Source organism: Carassius auratus, unplaced genomic scaffold (assembly GCF_003368295.1).
Source record: "Carassius auratus strain Wakin unplaced genomic scaffold, ASM336829v1 scaf_tig00030698, whole genome shotgun sequence".
Taxonomy (NCBI): domain Eukaryota; kingdom Metazoa; phylum Chordata; class Actinopteri; order Cypriniformes; family Cyprinidae; genus Carassius; species Carassius auratus.
This window is the reverse complement of record NW_020525873.1, coordinates 23,255-44,112: the sequence shown is the minus strand read 5'-3', so window position 1 is coordinate 44,112 and position 20,858 is coordinate 23,255. Positions and strand designations below refer to the sequence as shown.

Here is a 20,858-nt window from a genome sequence, read left to right as displayed (position 1 = left end):
GATGAGAATCTTATTCCTGTAAAGAACAGCAAACATGTAAGACTTCATATTCCTCTTTTGAGCCATTTAGGTCTTAAAGATATATTGGCGGTTTACTTACTTCATTCCTTGCTGGAATACTGAGTTTCTTCTGGTCTTGCAGATGATCAAATCGGCCCACTGTACAATTACAATACTGGTGAAGAAGGCCGTGTGGCAAGTGAACTCCACAATCTTCCTTTGCTCGTACGTCTGAGATGGTAAAGAACACAACTTTCAGATAAGGTAGTGGAAAAATGTAACAATTCTATGCCCACTGGATTTTTTGAAAACACTCACCCATTGTTGTCCATAACTGTCTTCCAGGTCATTTTCGTATCTGTCATCCCAGTGCACTCGAATGCCCAGCAATGTCGACGGCAGGAAGCCATTTTCAGCCAAGATGACAAAATATGTGAAGAACCCAGCCAGAGCTTGAATCATACCTGAGGAGAAAGAAATAGCAGATTTAGCTACCAAACTGTGTGCAGTTAGCAGTAAAGAAAATAGCCATGCGAATTATAACGGTTTATGCTGTTCAGCAACTCTTACCTATCTGACCATAGGCTATGCTAATCAGCCTCTCGTTCACAAGTTTGTCCGTCTTAGGGTTTCTGGGTTGACGCTTCATGATGTCACTCTCAGCAGCTTCATAGGCCAATGAGATTGCAGGAACCTTGAAGACAAGAGAACAATAATGTTTATTCAAGAACATGATACACTGAGAAAAAAAAAATACTGGTCAAATGTGTTGCTTACCATGTCAGTACCCAGGTCAATGCAGAGAATGGTGACGGTACCCAAAGGAAGAGGGATGTTGGCAATGATAAAGAAGAGGAAGGGGGTGATCTCAGGGATGTTGCTGGTCAGTGTGTAGGCAATGGACTTCTTCAAGTTGTCAAAGATCAGACGTCCTAAAGTGGAAGACATGTCTGAGGACCAAGTCTCAAAGTAACTTTTCAGTCAATTTTCAGTCAAGTTCTCAAAAACATACCTTCTTCTACTCCAGTGACAATTGAGGCAAAGTTGTCGTCCAGGAGGATCATGTCAGCAGCCTGTTTAGATACATCAGATCCAGCGATACCCATAGCCACACCAATATCAGCCTTCTTCAGAGCAGGAGAATCATTGACACCATCACCGGTTACAGCTACAATGGCACCCTGTGGACAAACACAATTTAATGTAACATCATGTCGTGATACATCCAAGTTCTGGTCCTAACCAGCTACGAATGCAACAATTGGTTTTGTCAATCATTTGGTTTTACTGCTATTATGTCATGTTTACTACCTTTATATTAACTTCTCTCACTGTGCTAGCCAAGTAAATAAAGTACTTAAGTCTTATCTTATCAAAATGACCTGGTAAAGTTTTGATTGTCGGAGATCGTAAAGACGACTAACCTGTCTTTGGCAGCCTTCGACGATAATCAGCTTCTGCTGAGGAGACGTTCTGGCAAACACTATTTCTGTGTGGTGTTTCAAGACATCATCTAATTGCTCTGGGGACAGATCTTTCAGGTCACCACCATGGATCACACAAGCTTTGGCATCCCTTTAAAAAAAAAAAAAAAAAAAAAAAAAAAAAAAAAAAATTGAACAAAATGAAAAACCAGATGCAACAAATATTCGGCCAGAAAACATCCAAATCAAGGAGGAATCCGTTACCTTGGATTAACCTCATTAATAGGAATGTTTAAACGGGCAGCAATGTCTTCAACGGTCTCGTTGCCCTCAGAGATGATACCCACTCCTTTGGCAATGGCCTTGGCTGTGATTGGATGATCACCAGTAACCATGATAACCTTGAAGTGAGATTTTGAATAAGCAATTAGGATGCCTCTGGTTGTTTCTTCAAAACCACAAGCAGTTATAAGGAATAAGGGAGCACAATATATATCGGCCGATGATTAAATGTGCATCTAGTTAAGTAGAGCAGGTTAGATTTGGATTTGTGCAGCTTGTCAGTTAACAACGGTTCCGTGTATAACAGCTCCTCTACGTGAAATCATGCACCTGATGGTAGATGGTTCGATAACCAGCTTTACTGATGAGATGCACATTAATCGTCAGCCGATATACATTGTGCACCGCTAATTACGAATGACTATGGCATACCTTGATTCCAGCACTCCTACATTTGCCCACGGCATCTGGTTACAGCGGCACGAGGAGGATCGATCATGGACATAAGGCCAATAAAGCACAAGTTCTCAGTGGGAAAGTTCACCTCCTCTGTATCAAACTGGAAGTCCTCGGGGAACTGTTCGTCAGGAAGGTTGAAGTGGCAGAATCCTATGGAAAAAACAGGTTGACGGAAATGTAGATTGGAAACGCATGGTTTCAAAATTCAATTTAAAAACCACAAAATTACCCAGTACTCTCTCTCCAAGGCCCCCAAGTTCCAAGTAGGCATTCTGGAAGGCATCCTTCAACTCATCATCAAGCGGCTGCTCTTTTCCTTGAATCAAAATAGAGCTGCACCTGTCCAGGATCCTTTCGGGAGCACCTTTCATTACTAGCAAGTGACTGGATTCAGTTGCATTGCTATTGGGGTTCTTATGGATGGAGAGCTAAAATGGTCCATAAACAGAAGATGTTAGACATCTGAAATTTAATCCGAAATGTTAGCCAAAGCAGGGGATGTTTTTTACCTGGTATTTGTTGGTGGAGTTGAATGGGATCTCGGAAATCTTGGTGTATTTTTCTCTCATCTCTTTCACCGATCCACAGCACAGTTCAATACACTTCAGCAGGGCAGATTCAGAGGCGTCACCAGCCACGTCTCTCTGTGAAAGGAAACAGGAAAGCATGAAAACAAGGAATGGTCTGAGGAAGAAGAGAGAAAACAAAGGGGACCAACAAACAGTTCCATTTTAAAACAGACTACTTAGATTTTCCAGGAAATGCAAGGTAATTTGAGGTAATGGTCTAACAAATAAGTCCCATTACAAAGCAAGTCAGAGTGAGCAGAAATTGGATGGAATTTACAGGGGAACACTGTGTTCCAGTCAGAGTCTCTAGTGAGCTCAAGGTACTAAAAGAATCCCTAGAGGCAAACAGCCGAACTAAGCACAAGCAAACAAACATTGCAAGCATGTTGCTGATGCCATCTGAGAGTGGTTTACTACATGCAAAAACAACTTTGTCAGACGTTGCAAGAGCCGGTAAATCTTTTGACAGACTTTCACAATGCATCAATACAGACCTTAAGAATTGGGAAGTTTTCTTGTTCTGCAAGGAAGACAGCACGGTTGCAGAGACCGGCGATACGTGCGAGGGCGGCCCAAGTAGCAGAGCTCCTGTCAAAGGAGGTTCCACTCTGGTTCTCTGTGGTGTCTGCTTCGTGAATCTGGTTGTCAAACCACATGTGAGCGACGGTCATTCGGTTCTGGGTCAAAGTACCAGTCTTGTCAGAGCAGATGGTGGAGGTCGAGCCAAGAGTTTCCACCGCTTCGAGATTCTTCACCAGGCAGTTCTTCTTTGCCATACGTTTGGCAGTCAGAGTTAGACACACCTTGAAAATACAAGAATCTTTAAGGTTTAGTTCTCTTTAAAATTGCAATTATTCCAAATTGTAGCAATTATCACACTTACTGTCACGGTAGCCAGGAGACCTTCTGGCACATTAGCCACAATAATACCAATGAGGAAGATGACAGCTTCCAGCCAAGAGTAGCCAAGGATCAGGGAGAGGATGAAGAAGGAGACACCCAGGAAGACGGCTACACCAGTGATAATGTGGATAAAGTGCTCAATCTCAATTGAGATGGGAGTGCGACCAACTTCAAGGCCAGAAGCAAGGGTAGCAATACGACCCATGACAGTGCGGTCACCAGTGTTGATGACGACACCCCTGGCTGTGCCTGTAAGCAAAAAATATAGAATTGTAAACTTTTAATTGTTCAAACATTTGACTTTCAAAAGACTTCTAGTTTTCATACCTTCAACACAGTTGGTAGAGAAAAACGCAATGTTCCTGGTCTCCAGTGGGTTGTCATTGGAGAAGTCAGGAGTACGAGTCTGAGGCTCAGATTCTCCAGTGAGGGAGGAGTTGTCCACCTGGAAAGGACAAGATCATTAGTAAATCCTCGTAGACATGCCATTGGAGAAGAATCATTCCACCGTGATTTATGGCAATGGCATTTCACCTTGCATCCATGAGCAGAAATGATACGCAGATCAGCAGGAATTCTATCGCCACCTTTGACTTCCACAAGATCTCCGACCACAACTTCTTCAGCATTGATATTATTCTTCTCACCATCACGGATAACCAAGGCTTGCTATGTGACAAAGTGGAAGTGCACTTAACATCACTGAAGAAAAGAGAAAGATCTTGAGAATATACACATTTTAGAATTATCATGAGTACCTGAGGGACAAGGTTCTTAAAAGAGTCCATGATCTTGGAGCTCTGGCTTCTTGATAGTATGAGAAACATCCAGTGATCATCACAACAGCAGAGAGTACGATACCCAGATACAACTGCACAGGAAAATGAAGGAGAGGTTAGGGATACCGCTAAAACAACAATGTGATCTTAAGCAAACAGGTTTTTTTTCTTCTTCTTACGTTATCATTGGCGGGTTCCTCCTCGGAGACTGCCTGGATGCCGTAGGCAAGAAAACAAAGGATGGCTCCAATCCACAGGAGAGTTGAGAATCCTCCAAAGAGCTGCTTGCAGAACTTGACCCATTCTGGGGTGGTTGGAGGTGGAGTCAAAGCGTTGGGTCCATCACGCTCCAAGATCTCTTTAGCACGACTGACTGACAATCCCTGGAGAAAGTTATGGGTTAGATAACGAAGTTCCAAAGTGAGAGCTTTATGCCATTATACTTCTATCAATATTCAAATTCAATACAGAAGCAGACTAACCCTAGTTAAATCAGTGCTGTATTTCCTGGTGAGTTCATCCAGGGACAGTTTGTGATCATCCTACAAAAAAATAATACAAAGAACAATGTACATCTCAAAGATCACTACAATTAAAGTTTTGCCAATAGGTGTTTTAAAGAACTAAACCGACTCACCAAGTCCACCTCTTTTTTGAGTTCATCCATGTCTTTATCCTTCTCTTTCTTACCCTTGGGCTTTGACTTCTTGCCCCCCTGCTCTGAGGTGGCTGCCAGCTCATATTGTTCTCGTCCTTCCTGTGGTTGAACAAGCGTAGAACAACCATTAAATCTCGAGCATGGTCTAACAATAGCATTTTTTAAGAATGCAAACTGCCTACATTTATTGATTAGTGTAGGTTTTAAAAAACTTGTAATATAAAATGCACAAAAATGTGCTATTACCCAACTTATGAGTGTATAAAAGAAGTGCATAAAAAGTGTAAAATATTAGCAAGAGGTAACAGAGTGCAGATTGTGTGATCCCAATGGATAACGTGTAGTATTTAACATTTAACTTGAAAAGCAATTAACCAAGTAACCTCTACTACTGTTAAGCAACAGTTCTTATTACAACTGAACTCTGCGAATACAATAGGTGACTCATTGCCTCACAACACACACGGGAGCTGGGAGCTGCTGCAATGGGATGAATCACTTAAGTATAGAGCCTTTGATTGCTAGTTTGCATTTAAAATCTGATTGTCATTTTAAGTCAGTGAAGCAAACAACAGGCTCTCTGTTTGAAAAAGGACTTCAATTTATCAAGTCTGCAATACATATTTTTTTTTTTTACTGAAAAGAGAAAAAGCTTCCATAGCACAACATGGGAGCATAAAATAAAATAAAAAAACACTTGAAGCCTACAGAAAACATCTAACAACTCGGATCTTGTTACATCAACAATCTAACAAAATGACAGAGTATATCATTTTGGTCTAAACTTTTGTTTCTACTGAAAACATCCATTTAAAAAAATATATATGTTTTTTTCCCCCATCAACTTTCATGATTTCAGGTCATCTTACAAAGATATTTATATCTGCATCAGATTTATATTTTTTGCAGGTGAATCCATGTCCTGATACAAATCTTTAAGCACACTGGTGTGGGTACTATTTGTACACAAAAGCAACAGATGATGTTAGTGGCCAGAAACAAAGAACTTGACACCTGTAGTTCTCCGACTGAACATGACCGCTTACTTCAGAGCTCTTTCACATCTACATATGCTGGTTTAATTAAATGCTTACTCATCACATCTTATATGCATATGAGCACTTTCCACATATTGCACATGTGTGTGGAAAAGGTCACAAGGTTGAGCCAGAGGGTAAAAGATAAATCAACCACGGCAGAACCTGCTCATAAATATTCATATTTGTGAAAGAATATTCGATCTGGACTTCATCAAATGAATAAAAATACTATTCTCCAAAGGATTTTTTTTTTTTTATCTTGCACGTGAGCCAAAGTCGGTTCGCTCAAGCATATCAGTGTTCTCATACTGGGACTTTGCCCTGTTGCCATTGGAAACAGAGCCACACCTCTAGACCCGTGAATGGGTTAAGTCACGTGTCAGGGAAAAACTCTCTTTGTTTCAGAAGTGGCAAATGAACAGGGGAGGGTGAGAAGAAAACATGGTGTACAAACTCCTCCACAGCAGTCACAGGGCAATTGCTAAAGCTACAGCTTTTCATAAGCTCACTGTGGTTTAAGAGCCTGGACAGAGAATGAACAAAAACATACAGTGGGGTCAAAATGTGAAATTACTTCAGCATAAAAAAAATGGGCTGAAAAGGTGAATTATAAATCACTATACACTGAGAACCTGATGTTCTCCAGCATTATTTGAGATGTTACAAAGAGCAATCTGGAGCTCCAATAGAGGACAATCTGACCACCTGTTCAGGGTCAATCGATAAATGACACTTATTTACTTACATTTAACTAGTCGCCTAGAGATATTCATATTCTTAAAATCCTCAAAGTAATAGAGGTTAAATGTGTTCGGAGACTTTTGACCCTGTTGCATTTCTAAAAATGCCAAAATAAACATCCATGCATGTTGGAAAGCTGTTTCTTTTGCACTTGCTTGTGGAAAAGCAACAATCGCCTGGAGGTAAATGCATGTTACGATCCCATAGTTCACTGCACCAAAAATGGTAAGGGGCCCTGAGACAGCCGTCGGGGTCGCTGAGGAGGGGTGGTCAGTCGCTGTCAGAGGAGACTGTCAATGACAAAAGGTTTCACTAACGCATAGTGACTGATGAATGGAAAGAATGTTAAACCCTTCGGAGATGGAGTGGCAGTCTTAGCTTATATACATCCACGGGGGAGCGAGAACACAACTGTGGTCAACACCTGATGCCGGTCCGAAAGCACACAACATACTGACATTATGAAATAATAGTTTGCCCTTTTTAAAAAAAGGTTTGATGTTTTATTTATATTTTCCGATTTCTACTCCCTTTCTAAGTCTATGGTGGCTACATCATTGGTTAATAGTACCATGGTAAACTATATCATTTTTATGCTTTATGTATATGAATATTGTAATGTGGCACTGGATGGTAGTACTATATATGCCATAATGAAAACTCCAATATTAAACTAGCAAATACAATTTAATTCTCATTTCAATATGACCCCCCAAAAAATTATAGGCTACACTGCAAAATACATGAATGCTGTTATTTCATATCGGTCTCTTGCACACAACAGCAAGCCTATGTCTGCAGAGGAGAGACATCTGCCCCATTGCGGTGGGATTTGATGGGGCTGGGGGCGTAGCTCAATGCACCAAACCCAGATGAAATATTCGGATGGCTGTTTGCTCCCCATCACATGGAATACCCTGGACCTAATGCATAATTTACATTTACACTGATGCTCAGAGCGTCACATTAGGGAGCAGTATTCAGCTCTTACGCAATGCCACCGCATGCTGGAATCATATTAGGAGTTAATGAACCCTACAGGAAGCAAATCAGAAGATTATGACTGCATGTGAAAGAAAGCGGAAAAAAACAAAGCATAGCATGCAGCTGATGAGATATTTTACAGTTCCAGAATGTAAATTAATTACGATTAATGCATAAATATGCGAGACACAAAAGACGTTTCACAGCAGGTAAAAACTGTGTCTGTCGGTGACCTCGTTTATTTTTAAGTCAAGCCTTTACTTAACTAACTCAGCCTGCTCCACTTAAAGATAACGATGACAAACAGACGCGATGATAACTACTCCTCAAACCCGAGACAACTTTATCATGTCAGACAACACCCACAAATACAACATGGTTTACTGTACAGCAAAAACATAACATGAACCACATCACTGCGTTTACATTAACAATTAAACTACAGACACATCTCAACTGTAAATGCAGGAGTTTAACGATGTACGCCTCGGGGTAAAAAAAAAAAAAAAAAAAAAGAAGTGTTTATTTTGTGAATTTTGATGACAAGTTAAAGCGTTTGGAGTTTAAATGTAATACCTAAACGGTTTGCATCAATAGTTACGATCATATTTTAACAGTTAAACGATGCACCTCGAGATTTTCGGGATGATTTATCAAGCCTGCATTAACAGTGTTTAGCAACATAACATAAACATGCGAAAATTGTGAAATACTTGTCTCGTTCGAGGTTTTAAGCGGGATATTTAGCCTCAGTAGTGTAAAAGATGCATGTCAATATGGGTTGAACAGTTTATCTTGCGCATCTGGAGGTTTAACAGCACATGTTGATATAAACTAAGCGCGTCGTTCATTCCGAGGTTTACGCGGTAAAATAGTGACACAATGTATCTCGAGATTTCGTCACACTCGGAAACACGTTGTCAAGCCCACTAGAAATGTTCCGTCGTGATAGTTAAAGAGCTTGAAGATTAGAGCTGTCAAGCAGAGGAACACAGAGCTCTGTTCTGGTCACAAACACGATCACTTCATTTTTACACTGTAAAAGTCACGAGACAACGTCGCGGCCATAGAGGAAGTTGAATGTTACATTCCTGAAATCTTTGTAGCGAACCCAGAACGTCTTAACATGGAGTTTGAGTCTCTTTTAAAGCCACATACTTCAAACCTGTTGCTCCATCCGAGAATACAGACTTTTAATGGTTTAGATGAACCCGTACGCGCATTTCATTCATTTAAACGAACTAATTTAAATATTAAAACTGCGGAAGTCTCTTACTCAGGGAAACCATTATTATTTACCAAACCATTATTTTCAGGAACCTGTTTAAAGATAGAAACAACAATGCAAACTCCTAGACAGCCTTTAAGAATAAAACGGCAAACATGTTCACACTTACTCCTCGTCCCATTTTGCTTCTTTTGATTAAAAACAACCACCTGGGTTTCCAAACAAAAAAAATCCAAGCTTTCTTTTAAAAACAACAAATTAAAAGTCCCCAATCCCGTTTCCTCTTTTTTTATCCTTGGTCACTGTTGGACGTGTCGTTCCAACCAGACACGCATCCAAGCCAGTGTGAACACTCAACGCTTATATACGTCTATATCGTGGGGGTTTTCACTGTGACGTCTGCTTGGATTGTCATGGTAACGCGGAGGAAAGGGGCGTGGTCTGAAGGAAAGACAACCGCGGGACTGAGGGATTGTGACAGACTTTCACTTCTTAACTTTGATCGTGTTAATTATTGTATCGCTTTTCTGTCAGTGCCGATTCACTTTTTTGTTTGATGTTACCTTTGTGAGTTGCTGGTTAAGAAACTATTCAAAGCTATTACCTTGTTAGAAAATACCGGTTTAAGCTCGTATATCCGTGTTTAAGAAAGTGGTTTCTAGTTGGTCATTTACTGGACTGGGAACCATGTTCCGAAAACCAGACCAGCAGTAAACCAGCTGGAGGTGGTCCTGTTCGTAGCTGCTTTATCAGCCTTATAACAAGATTAGACCATCTAGAAACTATTTAAAATATGGTAACGTGGTTAAATTGTTTAGAAATTCTTAAATCATTAACATGGTTTTGTGATTCATACACCTGGTATAAGTGCTTAGAAAGCATATACAAGGTGTTAATCAATCTAAAAATCATGACTTGCTTGGTTTTTTATTGTCTTATAACCTAAATTTCTTAGTATTACTTCATGGTGTAGTTGAATAATAGCCTTAAGTTAACTGAAAATAATGTAGATGCAATTGCTTTTAAGCTTATTTTTCACAAACCATGAATATAAAATGTGAAGCTTATTTTTAATTAATAACATGGGATTCACCATTATACGAGGATTTCTACCATTAGGATAATATGAGCTCGGTTTGACAGACGATTTTTAGCTCTATTCTGTTGAGATCGTATTTCATGGTCATTATTTTCTTCTTTTTATGTTTTCCAGATTATCCTCATTAGAGGGATTATGCTCATTAAACACATGTATTGTGTGTTGTTGATGATGGAAATTGACCAGTGCTGTTGAACTGGCGCCTGCTGGAGACTGCATCTTCAAAGTAGGAGAGCTAAAAATATCTTGAAATTTATTTACAAGCTGTGGGCTCTAGCCTATAAACGTGTTGTCATGGAAACTATCATCTCACCCCCTAATTTTAGACAAGGAGAATGCCCTCTAGTGGTAGTAGTGAAATCTGATGAGCCTGATCATTGTAAATGCCTATAAATATCACGTGCTGTGCTTTTATCATGGCAAGGCTTTGCACATTTTCTACTTAAGTGTCTAATTTGATTTTAAAGGTTTTACATTTTATATCTTTGTGGGGATCATTATTTTAATACAAATTAATTGCTAGTGCATAATGAAGACACAAACACAAATTACTTCTAATTTGACATATTTATTGATTTAAAATGACCAGTTTTTGTATGATTTTGATGACATGTCTTCTCGCATATGTTTGCAACAGAAAGTCTTCGTGTTTCAGTAGTATGTTTCTTTTTCCACCCAGCCTGAAACAAAACAGCATCGATATTAGAGCTAGGTTAATCACTGTGAAATAACATAATACTTTTATGAAAGTTATCGCTATTGTAGACCCCATTCAAAACCCAGGTTTCCTCTTGGGAAACAGATACTTTAGCTTTAAAATGAAAACAAACGTTGATGTTATCAATGTCAAAGACTGCTAACATCTGTTAGTTGTATCTGTTATTACCTCCTGGTCTTTGCCTTAGGATGTATCTTCTAACTTCATCATAGACGAAGATGAGCAGCGAATATGGGAAGGCACAGAACCACCAACATGGTCTAAAACATAATGTTCAATACACATTACAAGGTCAGCTAGAATAAAAATGAAATATTCCTTTTTTATTGTGTGTAAAAGACTAGTTATTTCCACCTACTTGAGAGGATACATTCTTAAAGCAATGTCCATGCCTGGGCAGTAGGACAAGAAAGCCGCCAGAGCAGTTTCCTCAAACAGACCAAAGATGAGGATTTTGTTTCTATGAAAGAAAAGTGGTGACAATGCTTTTAAAAACATCAATGTATAACACATACTGCACAATTCAATGGCTGGAGACTTTGTTCACATACCTCATTCCCTGCTGTACAATGGAATTCCTCCTGGTCTTGCAGATGATCAGATCGGCCCACTGCACAATCACAATGCTGACGAAGAATGCTGTGTGGCATGTGAACTCCACAATCTTTCTACGCTCATATGTCTGAATGAATAAACAGAAGAACGATATTTACATGACCGATACCTCACATTCAGTGGTGCACGATAAATATCGGCCGATAATTAATGCGCATCTCATCAATGAAGCGGTAAAATCCATCAGGTGTGTGATTTCACATATAGCAGCTGTTACTAAACAGAGCCGTTGTTAACTGACAAGCTATGCACATCTACGCTGCTAATGAACATAAGGCTTTACTGACGAGATGCGCATTAATTATCGGCCGATATTTATCATGCACCCCTACTCACATTTTCTTGTATTATAAAATATATTTTGTTTTATATACAGTTTTGATACCTACCCATTGCTGGCCATAGCTATCTTCCAAGTCATTTAGAGACTTATCGTCCCATTTGACTCGAATTCCTATTAAATCGGAGGGCAGGAATCCGTTCTCGGCAAGAATTACAAAGTAGGTAAAGAACCCTGCAACTGCTTGCATCATACCTAAAAATAAGTATGATGACATTGAAATTAAAGTTTGGAGGGTCTGTCAAATAATTGTGTATAGCCTATAATTAAGTGTTTGTTTTATTTGTATGTATTTAATTTAATAATAGAGCATTTATATGTTACATTTCAATATTCCATTCCAGTTTCTTTATAATCCAAAAACAGTAGGTGGCCACTTTTTTTTACTTCTACGGCTAAGGGCATGGCTGCAATAGCAATTATAAAGTTTTGTTGATTATATTAATGCACTGACTAAAGATATTCCTGGCCGCCATTCTTGCTGGCAGATTTGTATACGCAGACGATTTAGTATTTCAAAGTATAGCAGTTAACCAGAATGGATATCAAATTAAATAAAACACAGTAATATGTAACACAGATGCTTTTGGAGCAAGCCTGCTGATGCAGTATGTTGAACTTTTATAATAATTATATTAAATACTATGCAAAGAGTAAAATATTACAGCAGAGTAGGCACACTTCAAAACCAGGTCAAAGAATGAACATAGCACTAACGAACGTCTGTTTAGAGTAACCATGCTCTTACCAATTTGACCATAGGCCATACTGATGAGCCTTTCATTCACCAGTTTATCTGTTTTAGCGTTTCTTGGTTGTCTTTTCATGATGTCACTTTCAGCAGTTTCATAGGCCAATGAGATAGCAGGAACCTGTGGAAACATTAAACAACAAATTAAAACCATTCTTTGACCATTTGGGGGAGCTCTCACAAAACTAAGGCTCAGTACATGGATATACACCCATTAAAGATAAAAAGCATTGCTACATGAACTGTTTGCGGTTTTCAAAATGTAAAAAAAAAAAGAAAAGATGAGCAGCCAATATGGCTGACACTCCAAGAGCAGAGATCACTGAATGTGTAGAGTTGTATTGGATGAACAGAAGTCATAACTTTAAGGCGGGCGTACACGGTGCAAATTCGGATGGTCGGAAGATCGTATGTCCACGCACACGGCACGAGTGAGTTTATCTGAAAATCGTACGGATGAGATGATATACGACACGTTGAGCGTTCGACTTGAAGCACTGCTGCACACACAGAAGGATCACTGTATGACATTAAAGTACCGCGAGAGCGATAGAGAGCACACATATACAATGCATTCGAATCGCTCTCGCGGTACTGTTATACAGGTGATCATTCTGAGCAGTGCTGCTTCAAGTGGAACGCGCATAATATAACTGATCTCCATCTCTCATAACTGCATATAAAATATTGATATGAGCCGTGACTGTTTCCTACACGTACAGGTTATTTTTCAGCAATAGGAAACCGGGACGTTTGGTTACCGTGTGTTTGTTCTTGTATATGATTTATAAATATCTGAAATAGGTATTACAATGTAAACATGGTTTGTGAGGACAATTCATGTGCCCTCGTAAACCAAATGGGTTTAAAAAATACTATACGGTGTTTAATAGAAATTTTAATCATGCATTTTCCGTGATGTATAGAGGTAGACAGTGTATGAATACCGTTACGTTTATGAAGAGTTCCTGTAAACTACATATGCGTGTGTGAAAGAGAAAACTAAAAAGGCAGTGGAACACGTTGCTAGAAACATCGTACAGTGCTCGCTGTTCCTGTCAGACTTCAGCGAGTTTTTCCTCCTGGTCGTCCACATTCGCCGTGGCGCTGCCGTCTTCGTCTTTCTTCTTCTGTGGTTTTCCTAGTTCGTGATTGGACAACTTCAGATAAATCAACAAATCGGCTCGTTCAACCGCACAAATGGCACGATTTCAAACCGATAGCTCACGAACTTTTTAGACATGTTTAAAAATTATCGGCAGGTCGGGAAGTGCTCGTAAGCCACTCTGCTCAGCTCGTAATTCATCGCAAATGATACGAGCCGCGACCATACGAGAATACGCAATTTCCACACGATTGAAAAAAATCGCATGCAAACTCGTACGACAGCAAAAATCGCACCGTGTACGCCCGCCTTTACACTAAATTATTCAAAGTGCTTTTTTTCTGACCAGATGGTGGCACTAAAACAAACTCACACAATAGCTGCAATTACAATTACAAAGTTACATCTTATTCATTCTATCATTTCCAAGACGATGTCTAACTTTGTGGTTGGGATGCTATTCACTGTCATGGTCTCAGGATTATCTGTACTACATCTGTGGAAGATCAGAACCGTAGTTTGCTTCTAACACATTAAAGATGGTGGAAACCAAGATCCGATGAATCAGAAGAAAAAAACAAATCTTACAAATATATGTCTACATCCCTTCAGAGATTTGCTCCTTTTTCACACACTGTGTCCTTTCACCTACCATGTCAGTGCCCAGGTCAATGCAGAGAATGGTGACGGTGCCCAAAGGTAGAGGAATATTAGCAATGATGAACAAGAGGAAGGGTGAGATCTCAGGGATGTTGCTGGTCAGTGTGTAGGCAATGGACTTTTTCAAGTTGTCAAAGATTAGACGTCCTAAAGTTGAAGATGGATATGAGAATTAAGCATCATAAGTTACCTTCATAATTCTTAAGTCAGTAAAGTTCTCAATAAAATCTCTCACCTTCTTCTACACCAGTGACAATTGAGGCAAAGTTGTCGTCCAGAAGGATCATGTCAGCAGCCTGTTTAGATACATCAGATCCAGCGATACCCATAGCCACACCAATATCAGCCTTCTTCAGAGCAGGAGAATCATTGACACCATCACCGGTTACAGCTACAATGGCACCCTGATAAGAGAAAAAAAGCATTAAAATTGTTCCTTCAGGGCAAAATTTTCTGATATCAAATAGTATTGGACAGGAATTACCTGGCGCTGACAACCTTCTACAATAATCAGCTTTTGTTGTGGAGAGGTTCTGGCAAACACAATTTCTGTATGGTGTTTCAGGATATCATCCAGCTCTTCTTCTCTCATATTCTTCAGTTCTCCACCATGGACCACACAGGCCTTAGCATCTCTAGGGGTACACATTGTATTAGTACACTTCTAGAGCAGATTCAAAACTTGGGAAATAAATGTTTTGTTGGAGATGGGCACCTTGGATTGACCTCTCCAACAGGGATGTTTAAACGAGCAGCAATGTCTTCCACAGTCTCGTTGCCTTCAGAGATGATGCCAACACCCTTTGCAATAGCCTTGGCTGTAATTGGATGGTCTCCAGTAACCATGATAACCTGTAATTCAAGATTCTGAATCATAATTTGATTAACTGATTGTACATGCAACAAGTATGAACAATGTTGAATATGCTGCAGCAAAGGTGTTACATATTCAAACAATGGATCTTGAACCAAGAACAACTTATTGATTCAAGACCCATTACAAATAGTCTTAGCTGTAATTGGATGGTCACAAGTAACCTGTGATAGAAGACATAGATGCTTGATCATATGATTCATTTAAATCAGTAAAAGTATAATATAATCAAGCCATCAGTCTAGAATCAAGGTGAAACAACACCTTGATTCCTGCACTCCTGCACTTGCCCACAGCATCTGGTACAGCTGCACGAGGAGGATCGATCATAGACATGAGGCCAACAAAACACAGGTTCTCAGTGGGGAAGTTCACTTCGTCTGTATCAAATGCAAAACCCTCAGGAAATTGGTCATCAGGGAGGCTAAAGTGGCAGAAACCTTTGATAAAGAACACAGTCATTTAGTGTACATAGTCATAGTTTTAACTGACAAACTCCACAAGGTGAACTTTATAGGGTGGCTTTACCAAGCACTCTTTCTCCAAGACCTCCGAGTTCTACATAAGCATTTTGGAAAGCATCTTTCATTTCATCATCCAAAGGCTGCTCTTTTCCTTGAATCAAAATCATGGAGCATCGATCCAAGATTCTCTCAGGGGCTCCCTTCATCACCAGCAGGTGCTTAGACTCCGAAGAATTGGGATTCTTGTGGATTGAGAGCTAGGAAAGGCGTATTAGGGGATGTAAGGAAGGACAGTCAAATCTGTAAATCTCCAAATAATAATTAATCTAAAATACCTGATACTTGTTGGTGGAGTTGAAAGGGATTTCAGAAATCTTTGGGTACCTCTCTCTCATTTCAGTGACTGAACCGCAGCACAGCTCAATACACTTCAACAGAGCGGACTCTGAGGCATCACCAGCTGTGTCTCGCTGCAGAAGATAGATTTATTTTCTTTACTGAAAGTGTCTTGACTGAAATATATTTACTGATAGACCTTTATAGTCACTCAAAATGTAAATCATCAACATATTTCTTTAAATATAAAGTACTAAAGCTCAAGCACACCTTTAGGATTGGCACACGGCTTTGATCAGCAAGGAAGACAGCACGATTACAAAGGCCAGCGATACGTGCCAGAGCAGACCAAGTTGGAGAGCTCTTGTCAAAGGAGGCTCCACTCTGGTCTTCTGTGGTGTCTGCTTCGTGAATCTGGTTGTCAAACCACATGTGAGCCACGGTCATTCGGTTCTGGGTCAAAGTACCAGTCTTGTCAGAGCAGATGGTGGAGGTCGAGCCAAGAGTCTCCACGGCTTCGAGATTCTTCACCAGGCAGTTCTTCTTTGCCATGCGTTTGGCAGTCAGAGTTAGACACACCTACATGAAGATACCAGTTAATTAATAATTCTTGGCTCAAGTGAAGTGTTCTTTGGCTCTAGTAGTGTACATTGAACTCTAACTTACAGTTACAGTGGCAAGGAGACCTTCAGGTACATTAGCGACAATGATACCAATAAGGAAGATGACAGCTTCCAACCATCCATATCCAAGAATCAGGGAAAGAATGAAGAAGGAGACACCCAGGAAGACAGCTACACCAGTGATGATGTGGATGAAGTGCTCGATCTCTATAGCAATAGGTGTTTTTCCACAGTCCAGACTGGAGGCAAGGGTGGCGATACGACCCATGACAGTACGGTCACCAGTGTTGATGACAACCCCTCTGGCGGTACCTATAGAAAAAATATATATAAATTACAAAATTCTGACTTTTTTATACAACAAACCTAATATGTTTTAACTCTGTACCTTCAACACAGTTAGTTGAGAAGAAGGCAATGTTTCTGGTTTCCAGGGGATTTTCATTGGAAAAGTCAGGAGAACGAGTCTGGGGCTCAGATTCCCCAGTGAGGGAGGAGTTGTCCACCTGGAAAGGAAGAATACCATGAATATCATTAGTTATTGGTCCAAGATTGCTGTTTAGTAACAGTTTGGTGTTGGTCTAACTCTGGGGTGTTCAATACCCTTCTATGTAAAATGTTGTAGGACACTGGCCCTCCAGGAGTATTTTTTGACAGCCCTGGCTGGTTGGTATACCAGCATGTATAACTTGTTCACCAACAAAACATTGGTTGACTTGTTGAGCAAGGAAATCGCACTACTTAAAGGTCCTCTGAAGTGCCTTGATACACTCAGCATTATTCTGTGTGGTGACGTAATTTCAACTGAAACAGGAAGAGAAGGCAGGACAAATTGAGTAGCCCCACCCTCTTTTTAAAATAGCCAATAATGTTTTGTTTACATATGCTTAGAACAGAGACATTGAGCTCAGTAAAGCCACATTTGACAGCCACGGTCTAATAGATTACCCTCTAAATTCGATATGAAACACTTAGTAAAACAAAATAGTGGTCATAATCATGCTGAGGCTGTGTAGTTGTGAAAGTTTTTAATAAAAAGACTCCCACATTTGATCCACTCCGTGTGTGTCTCTCTCATCTCTGGACAGGAGCCAAAGTCCAGATCAGATTGTATTACCACCGCGGATCCAGTGCAACAACGTGAAACCCGACCTCATTTGCACCAATCGAAAGCTTATTTACACTGTCTGAACCCTGTTACCTATTACCTACATTGTGCACTATGAGCCATTCACTGTACAGGAAATACTACACAGTAACCAATCTAAGCCGGCTCTTCAGCGTCTATTTATAGTGCAGGGGGTGGGCGCTTCGGATTCTTGAACGCATTTGATTGGTTAGAAGATTTGATGAGAAGGTGAAGTATGTGACGTCAAAAAATTGTTGAGATGTTTTGGCGGAAGAGACAAATTGCAAGCTTTGAATGCTTATATCTTCTCATAGGGACTTTAAGAAGCCTGTTTGATGGAGACACCGGAATACCCGTCTCCCATTCTGGTGAACAACATTCAAAATGCAACTTAACTTTACAAAAGTGGGAGTATGTTACTTTTGCCATTCTTTTGCACTTTAGGTCTTACCTTGCATCCATGCGCTGAGATAATGCGAAGATCAGCTGGGATTCTGTCTCCACCTTTGACCTCCACAAGGTCACCAGCGACTACCTCCTCTGCATTGATACTCTTTTTCTCTCCATCACGCACAACAAGGGCTTGCTACAAAACCAGAAGTAATTATAATTATTTTTGTGTGTGTGTGTGAGAGATACAGTGTTTTATCAGAATATACATTATTTTAATTTCATTACCTGAGGTACAAGGTTCTTAAAAGATTCCATGATTTTAGAGCTCTTGGCTTCTTGGTAGTATGAGAAGCACCCTGTTATGATGACAACAGCAGCAAGCACAATTCCCAAGTAAAGCTGGAAAATTAAAACAGGTTCACAGTGGGGCTAATTATGCTTGATTCACTATGTTTGTTGACATGAATAAATAATTTAAGGTTTTAGCTCAATCGTACATTGTCATTTGCGGGTTCATCTTCAGAGGCAGCTTGGATTCCGTATGCCAGGAAACAAAGGATTGCACCAATCCAAAGCAGCGTTGAGAACCCACCAAAAAGCTGTTTGCAGAACTTGACCCATTCTGGAGTCGTAGGAGGTGGGGTCAGGGCATTGGGCCCATCACGAGCTAAGATCTCCTTTGCCTGGGAAGAAGACAAGCCCTGCCAGCAACAATAAAAATGTAGTCAACAATTGGTTAAATGTGGTTGCAGCGTGAGTGAAGCTTGAAACAGTGGTTGTGGATGTCAGACCTCAAAAATATAAATATAAATATGAGACTTAAATGCGATATTGTGGAATAACGAAAAAGGGGCATGTTGTCCTTGAGGCGTTAGAGCTTTTTGAAGGTCAGGGTGGGGCAGAGGATTTGGTCCAGGCAAGGGGTGGAGTTAATGACAAAGACGCACTTACCTATGTCCAGGTTTGCTCCAGGACAGTTAGCAATAATTTGGTTCAAATAATATTATGCACATAGGCTTCAGATCCATATCTTACTTATATAAGTTGCAAGTACTTGTATTATAACTTTTCCATCACAACTTTAAAACACTTGCCATGACATAATAATTACATCTTGAACATACCTCTTGGTAAACCTCATCCACAGACATAATTTTTAAAGTTAATGTGCTTTGATTTGACAGAGTAGACATATTAAGCTTATTAATCCAAAATTAAACTAGTTTACAAGCATTAGCACTTTATTTAAAGGGAGATAAAACCAACAATCATGTATGTCCAACTAAGAAGATAAAACATGCACATGAATCATTTTAGATACTTTATGTTTCCCAAATGTGTTACAGAACTCACCCTTGTTAGGTCAGTTCCATATTTGCGGTGAAGCTCATCCATGGTCAACTTGTGGTCATCCTACAGAAACAAAAAGAGCCTTGAAATCCCAGTTCCCCCCAGAACCGATTATTGTTAAACGGAACATTTTAATGCGATGTGTATTTTCTAAATGTATTTATATATTATTTTCGCACCAGATCCACTTCTTTTTTGAGGTCGTCCATGTCCTTCTGCTTTCTTTTCAATTTTTTCGGCTTTTTGGCTCCATCTTCTGAAGTTGCCGCCAATTTGTACTTATCGTTCCCCGTCTATCAAAAATAACAATGCTTAGCATATGGAACAAACACATTACCTGAACGAGAGACAAGAGAAAAAGAAGAAAAAAACCAGAGAGAAAAATGGAGCAACAAAAGCAAATGTGCAATGAAACGACGTATAATGAAATATAGCCATGGTCCACTCACTCCAAGCCCCATTTTCCTTGTTTGTTCCAATATAATCTCTGGAGCTTTTGGATCTTAGATGTCGTAGTTCTCCTGAAAGCCTCTCCGGAGACAAAAAGCTCCTGTGTGTTCAAGCCAGGTTCACAAAATTTATACCCTGCCAACTCACCTGTTTCAAGGAGGAGATTAGGGAGGAGTTTGGCTGCTGACTTGGAGCTTTAACATTTATTCAACCTTCATCCGAACAGGTAGGTCATGTCATTGACATCTAATTGAAGAACTAGCATTCTCAATATTTGAAAAGACCTGTTGTAGTTTGCACATAATTTATTAGTATTAAAAAAACATCCCATGTGCTCTGGTTTGTATATATATAATATTTGATTTGTCTAGCACCACCTGATTTTTATGATTCTTAGCCACTTCTCCATTTCAAAGGTAAGTGTCTTAATTGTGTCCTTCGGCATTCAACACCCAGTTATTAATCTGATAAATTCCAATTATGCTTGTACACGGCCAAAATTATATCTTAAGAGTTCTGAATGCAAGTTTGGCACACGTTTTGTTCGTGTTTTGTAAACGTCTCGCTATCTTTTCTCTGTCAACAATGGATTAAGTTTAGTCCATATTTATGTTTTTCAACAGCATGCCACCACTTATAAATCTGTGAGCATGGATTGCACATTTCCTTTTCAGTTTACATCCATTTGTTTGGTAAATACTCCAAGAAAGCCAGAGAGGCTCGTAAATGAGGAAGATGATAATGAACTCAAGGTGACATCAGATTTGTGGGAATGTCAACAGTGACGATCAGCCTCTCTGACAGTCATAACCGTTTCAAGCTGAAATCGATGTTGCTGGCTTTCTGTGGTAACATTTTAATATTTTCTTCCTTATAAAAGTCTG

The 20,858-nt window shown here is 39.8% G+C and overlaps 1 protein-coding gene and 1 pseudogene across 1 annotated transcript; both read right to left on the bottom strand.

The window, feature by feature from the left end:
- Positions 1–3: 3 nt before the first annotated feature.
- LOC113080288 (sodium/potassium-transporting ATPase subunit alpha-1-like) lies at positions 4–9,435 on the bottom strand (annotated as a pseudogene).
- Positions 9,436–10,714: 1,279 nt separating this feature from the next.
- Positions 10,715–20,576, bottom strand: LOC113080289 (sodium/potassium-transporting ATPase subunit alpha-1). The gene is made up of 22 exons (XM_026252487.1): positions 19,974–20,576; positions 19,704–19,817; positions 19,528–19,587; positions 18,672–18,875; positions 18,460–18,573; positions 18,233–18,367; positions 17,041–17,158; positions 16,696–16,964; positions 16,300–16,608; positions 16,029–16,163; positions 15,758–15,950; positions 15,494–15,669; positions 15,071–15,207; positions 14,840–14,990; positions 14,591–14,759; positions 14,348–14,502; positions 12,588–12,711; positions 11,889–12,034; positions 11,436–11,566; positions 11,243–11,344; positions 11,053–11,144; positions 10,715–10,846 (listed from the first exon to the last, which is right to left on the bottom strand). Exons 1-22 carry the CDS (start codon positions 19,983–19,985, stop codon positions 10,818–10,820), a joined length of 3,075 nt encoding a protein of 1,024 aa, XP_026108272.1. The 5' UTR covers positions 19,986–20,576; the 3' UTR covers positions 10,715–10,817.
- Between the last annotated feature and the right edge of the window lie 282 nt (positions 20,577–20,858).

Excerpts from the sequence above, each read along its gene's own strand:
- LOC113080289 (XM_026252487.1), bottom strand. Across the intron at positions 17,159-18,232 it reads TCTCAGCGCATGGATGCAAG|GTGGACAACTCCTCCCTCAC; the intron begins GTAAGACCTAAA and ends CTTCCTTTCCAG. Across the intron at positions 14,760-14,839 it reads TAGAAGGTTGTCAGCGCCAG|GGTGCCATTGTAGCTGTAAC; the intron begins GTAATTCCTGTC and ends TTCTCTTATCAG.